Source organism: Euphorbia lathyris, chromosome 3, assembly GCF_963576675.1.
Source record: "Euphorbia lathyris chromosome 3, ddEupLath1.1, whole genome shotgun sequence".
In the NCBI taxonomy this organism is placed as follows: domain Eukaryota; kingdom Viridiplantae; phylum Streptophyta; class Magnoliopsida; order Malpighiales; family Euphorbiaceae; genus Euphorbia; species Euphorbia lathyris.
In genome coordinates, this window is record NC_088912.1 from 65,105,693 (window position 1) to 65,110,238 (window position 4,546).

General features: G+C 33.8%; 1 protein-coding gene across 1 annotated transcript; it reads right to left on the minus strand.

Moving 5' to 3' along the window:
* Positions 1-1,716: 1,716 nt before the first annotated feature.
* On the minus strand, positions 1,717-3,794 carry LOC136223262 (uncharacterized protein At2g39795, mitochondrial-like). The gene is made up of 3 exons (XM_066011169.1): positions 3,471-3,794; positions 2,410-2,732; positions 1,717-2,170 (listed from the first exon to the last, which is right to left on the minus strand). The coding sequence occupies exons 1-3, from the start codon at positions 3,726-3,728 to the stop codon at positions 2,008-2,010; spliced, it is 744 nt and encodes a 247-aa protein (XP_065867241.1). The 5' UTR covers positions 3,729-3,794; the 3' UTR covers positions 1,717-2,007.
* Between the last annotated feature and the right edge of the window lie 752 nt (positions 3,795-4,546).

Consider the following 4,546-nt stretch of genomic DNA (forward strand, 5'->3'; position numbering starts at 1 on the left):
CTTCGCGAACTAATCGATTCAGACTCTTTCTCTTCGCAGATCTTCGCGAAATCATCGATTCACGAAGTAGATCGTCACTTTCCAGACTATTTCTCTTCGCAAAGCTTCGCGAAACCATCGATTGCGAAGTGTATTCATGAAAAAACAACAGATACTTACATTTTTCTCTCCTTTCACCCCTAAAAGCGACAATAACAATATGATAACATGGAAAAAACGAAGGAAATAACGTAGAATAACCATTTCTAACATGGTAACAAGAAGAAAGAAACCAAGTAACGAACAGGAAGATGAAGAACCATGGCTTTGTTTTCTAGGGTTAGAAAGTTGCAGAATCAAGAGATGAAGAGAGGAAAAAGAGAAATTCATTGTGATTTTGGCGAAATGGTGCAGATTTCGTGCAATTTAAATGAAGAAATGAAGATCAAAAGTCTTGAAATCATTAATGCAGGAGCAACTTTTCGCGTAAAAGGAGATAGGGGGAGTGGCCGTTCGCGAGTGGTGGGAAGTGGGAAGGTTAAGGGTATTATGGAAAAGTCACACAAAATCAGTCTAGATATGTAATAGGTTGAGTAAATGAGTTAAATATGTAAATGAGCCTCCAATTTGACCTAGTTTTAAATAATTTTAATTCTTATATTCTTCCAACAGAATAATTATATTATTCCAAATAGTTGTTCTCTATTCTCTCTTTCCTTTTATTTACAAATTTACCACCTTACCCTTTTCAATTATCATCAAAACTACGTAGTTTTGTTATGTCACACAACAAGCTCATTGTCACACTTTAAACCCTTGTCATACTGGATCTCACCCCTATATATATATATATATATATATATATATAAATAATGGTGGAAAACAAAATAATACATTTTTAATGCTTGAATATCAATAATATTGTCACGTGGTATTTTATGTAATTTCCCATAGAAAAAACAAATCAATTTGATTCGTTATTTGTTAGTAGAACAATGACAAATTAAAGTAGAAATGAAATTTATGTGCAACGAAATCCAAAGTTTGCACATTAAAAAGTCTGAGAAGACAAATTAACTATTAAAAGTATATAAGACTAGTATGAATATAAAACAATATGGATAATTTTGTTGGTAAAAATATATAAGAAAACTTGGTAAATGAAATGACTTCTCTTTAATCCATCTATACCCCGTGAGAAATATAGACAAAGAAAAGTTTTATGTATGTAAATGATACTACTATACTTATATCTTCACAGTTTCTCCTTTTCCCTCCCACTCAAAATAGGGTTCAAGATAACATTAAACACATTTTAGATTTAATTAGATAATATTATAAAAACAATTACCTACTAGTATTAGAAATACACACAAATCAGTGCGGCAATTATGTACACGACCCGACAACACAAAACGAATTTGAAAAGCCTCACCTAAGGCAAAACAAGCTCGAACCGATTAATCGGATTCAGTTGACAAAAAAAAAAATGCACAGCCACCAGATATTAAATGCAGTATTATAGATTAAATAGTTAATAAAATATTCCCCTGCTATAGTTACACATGAATATTGTCAAATGATTTCAAAATCCCTTATAATTCATGCATACATATATATACATACATGAAGTAAGTACCCCTTGAAAAGGTAGAAATGAAAGCTTGTGATTTGGACATGTCAACTCAAAGAGTTTTGATGTTTCATTCCCAACCCAACCCAACCCAACAGTATGACTTAATTCTAGCTAAAACAATGTGTTTTGCTTCACTTGCATTGCATACATTAAGAATAATTTACAATTGGATATTATGTCATTATTAAAAGTTCCCAATCCAGAAAGCTAGACATTGGAAACAAGGGTTGCAATGTCAACAACATACATCTTTCATACCCAAAACCAAGACAGACAAACTTCTGTTATACTTACCATTGAAATACTGGTCAAATTCTGGAGTGTATAGTAACCGAAACTGATGTCCCCGTTTAGACCGAGACTGGAAGCACCACACAATAAGAAAACAATCTTTACTTCTCCTCAATGTAAGATTTGACAGTACCCATCCACCTAATGTACTCGTTTCTTTCTTTGTTCTTCATATATTGGTGCAAGAACGCAGCCATTTCATCATCTACACCCCTTTCCTCCAGGAATTCATACAGTGACTCTTGCAGTTCATCATCCAATTCACTGTAAATAATCAACAATCAGAACAGAGGATAAGATAACCTGTGCCATAAGCTGATTAATTTCAGATTACAGACATGGTGCTTATTTTTTCTAATCTTGCTTTGATTGACTTTACTTTCAAGAAGCCATGCTCATTCGTTCCATCTAGCCTCTGTTTCTATTAATTTCAAGCAAACATTTCATAATTTCTTTTTTTCCTTTGCTGTCATAATAATAGGTAAATTGGAAAATTATCATACTTGAAATCTGGACCATCATAAACTTGAGCTGGCATCTTGTCGCTCCTGCGTATGAAAAGCTTCTTAATCTCTAAGGAATCAGGCCAACCTGAGCACATGATCTCTAAGGATTCACAGTCACCCTTGGAGATATCAACAATGAAAGTTAGGTGAAGTATATCATTGTTCTTAGTAACATCACTAGCTTGTGGACTTGGAACGGATCCATCAAACATGGTTACTTCAAGCTTAATCTCTTCACTGTTAGCAAATTTCCTTTTCATGGTAATCCATTGCTCCCCTGGCCGATCATCAATTTTGAAGGATTTGAATTCATCAACAGGCTGCAACATATTGTTTATTGTGCATTATGCCAAAACATATCATTAGTCAACTTTTCCAATTGATCTAGCTTATGAAAGAATAGACTATAACTAGAGAAAGGAAAAGAAAAAGACCAAGAAAATGAATTTCATAAAATTATACCTTACATACAGCTTAAATCAGCAAATTCCCAATCAAGAAATAATCTTAAGAATCAAATTAATTCTTAGCTGAAGTGACCTAACTTATTCAAAATTATCCTAGGAAAAAAAAAGAATAAATAAAGTTTCCCTCTGTTAACAAAAGTGCAGCCAAACTAACATCTAGGCAAGCTAAGAAAGGCAATAAAAGAACGAGACTTGGCATGTTAAAATCTAAAATATCCCTTCTCTCCCTATCAGTTTTTAAAAGAAAAAGAAGATGGATGACGATAAATCAGTAGTCAATGCTGCCTAGGAAGCTGCTGCTAATCACTTTCTTTCAAATTAATCAATAATGTCAAACTTTTTTGTTGGAAATTGGTAAAAATTAATGATTATTGCCAAGCATTATTCTTTACTTCAAATTGTTGTTATAATTTTCTCCCAATTTCAACACAGACCAAAATAGTAAACATAGGAGCTCAAACAATCCCAATTCTAATTTCCCTCGCAGAGAATTAAACATAAAGTTGTCTATACAGGCAACAAAGAAGAAAAGTGGGACAATGATATCATTAGACGTTAATAGCATTTAAAAAGGTAAAGAAGGAAACTTACTTGTTTGAGAGGAAATCGGTCAAACTCATACTGCATTTCGTTACGTAGGTGTCTGAGGATGTAATCATGAACGGCGGAATTGCGCATTTCCGTGATGTAATTTCTGATTGTGGTAATCGTGGTGTGAGAGGAAGGGGGGTTCAAATCAATTTTGTTAGGGCTTGAAACGGAAATTGGGTTGAGTTGTTGAAGATGGGGAAGAAGAGTTTTAGAAGTGGAGAAAAGGGCTATTCTTAAAGGTCGGATTAAGGTCGCCATTTTTTACAGCAAACAGCCAAGAAAGTGGCAGTGGTACTGGTAGGGTTTAAAGAGGTTGCTACAATTTGATGGTTGAACGAAAATATTGGGGTTTTAGAATGCCGGGTCGGGTCACCTTCTCTTACACTTCGGATTCGTTTACCCTTTGTTTCTTTCGATGTTTGATATGTTTCTTTATGATATAGTTGAAATTTAATCTTAAGTAACCTTGTTTGTTTGGGAGGAGGTTAATGAGAGTAAATAAAAGTAATGGAATGTTAAGTATTAAGTTAACTTTATTTAGGAGTTATTTTTTGAGAGTAAATGGAGGTTAATGGGGTTAAATCTTTACTTCCTCTAACCTCCAAACTCTAACCTCCAAATTTGAGGTTAATGGGAGTAACGTAAACTTCTTTAAAATTTCTTGTCTCTGCAGAGTAAATTTAACCTTCCTTTCCCTCCAGATTTAAACTTCCAAACGAAGTTAAACATTTAACCTCATTTACATCCTATAAACTCTCAAACAAGGTTAATTTTTAACTTTCATTTCCATCAATTCCCTTCCGTTTCCATTACCTCCTTTAACTCTCACCTCCATTAACCTCCAAACTCCCAAACAAAGGCTAAGGTTAATTTTAGGGTTAATTATAAAAATGGATCAAATAAGAGACCCATTTACATATTTAACTCATTTACTTAACCTACTACATATCTAGACTGATTTTGTGCGATTTTCCCATAATACCCTCAATAATTACGCGCATCTCGCCCCCTCCCGTCTGACTTCACAGATTCGATATTATGCGAAGCCTGCGAAGCTAATGTTTGGGTTTACTTGA

Bases quoted from the DNA above. Each gene is read 5' to 3' on its own strand.
- LOC136223262 (XM_066011169.1), bottom strand. From the start codon at position 3,728: ATGGCGACCTTAATCCGACCTTTAAGAATAGCCCTTTTCTCCACTTCT. The intron at 2,733-3,470 runs GTAAGTTTCCTT...AATATGTTGCAG, and splicing joins ACCGATTTCCTCTCAAACAA to CCTGTTGATGAATTCAAATC. The intron at 2,171-2,409 runs GTATGATAATTT...GATTATTTACAG, and splicing joins TATGATGGTCCAGATTTCAA to TGAATTGGATGATGAACTGC.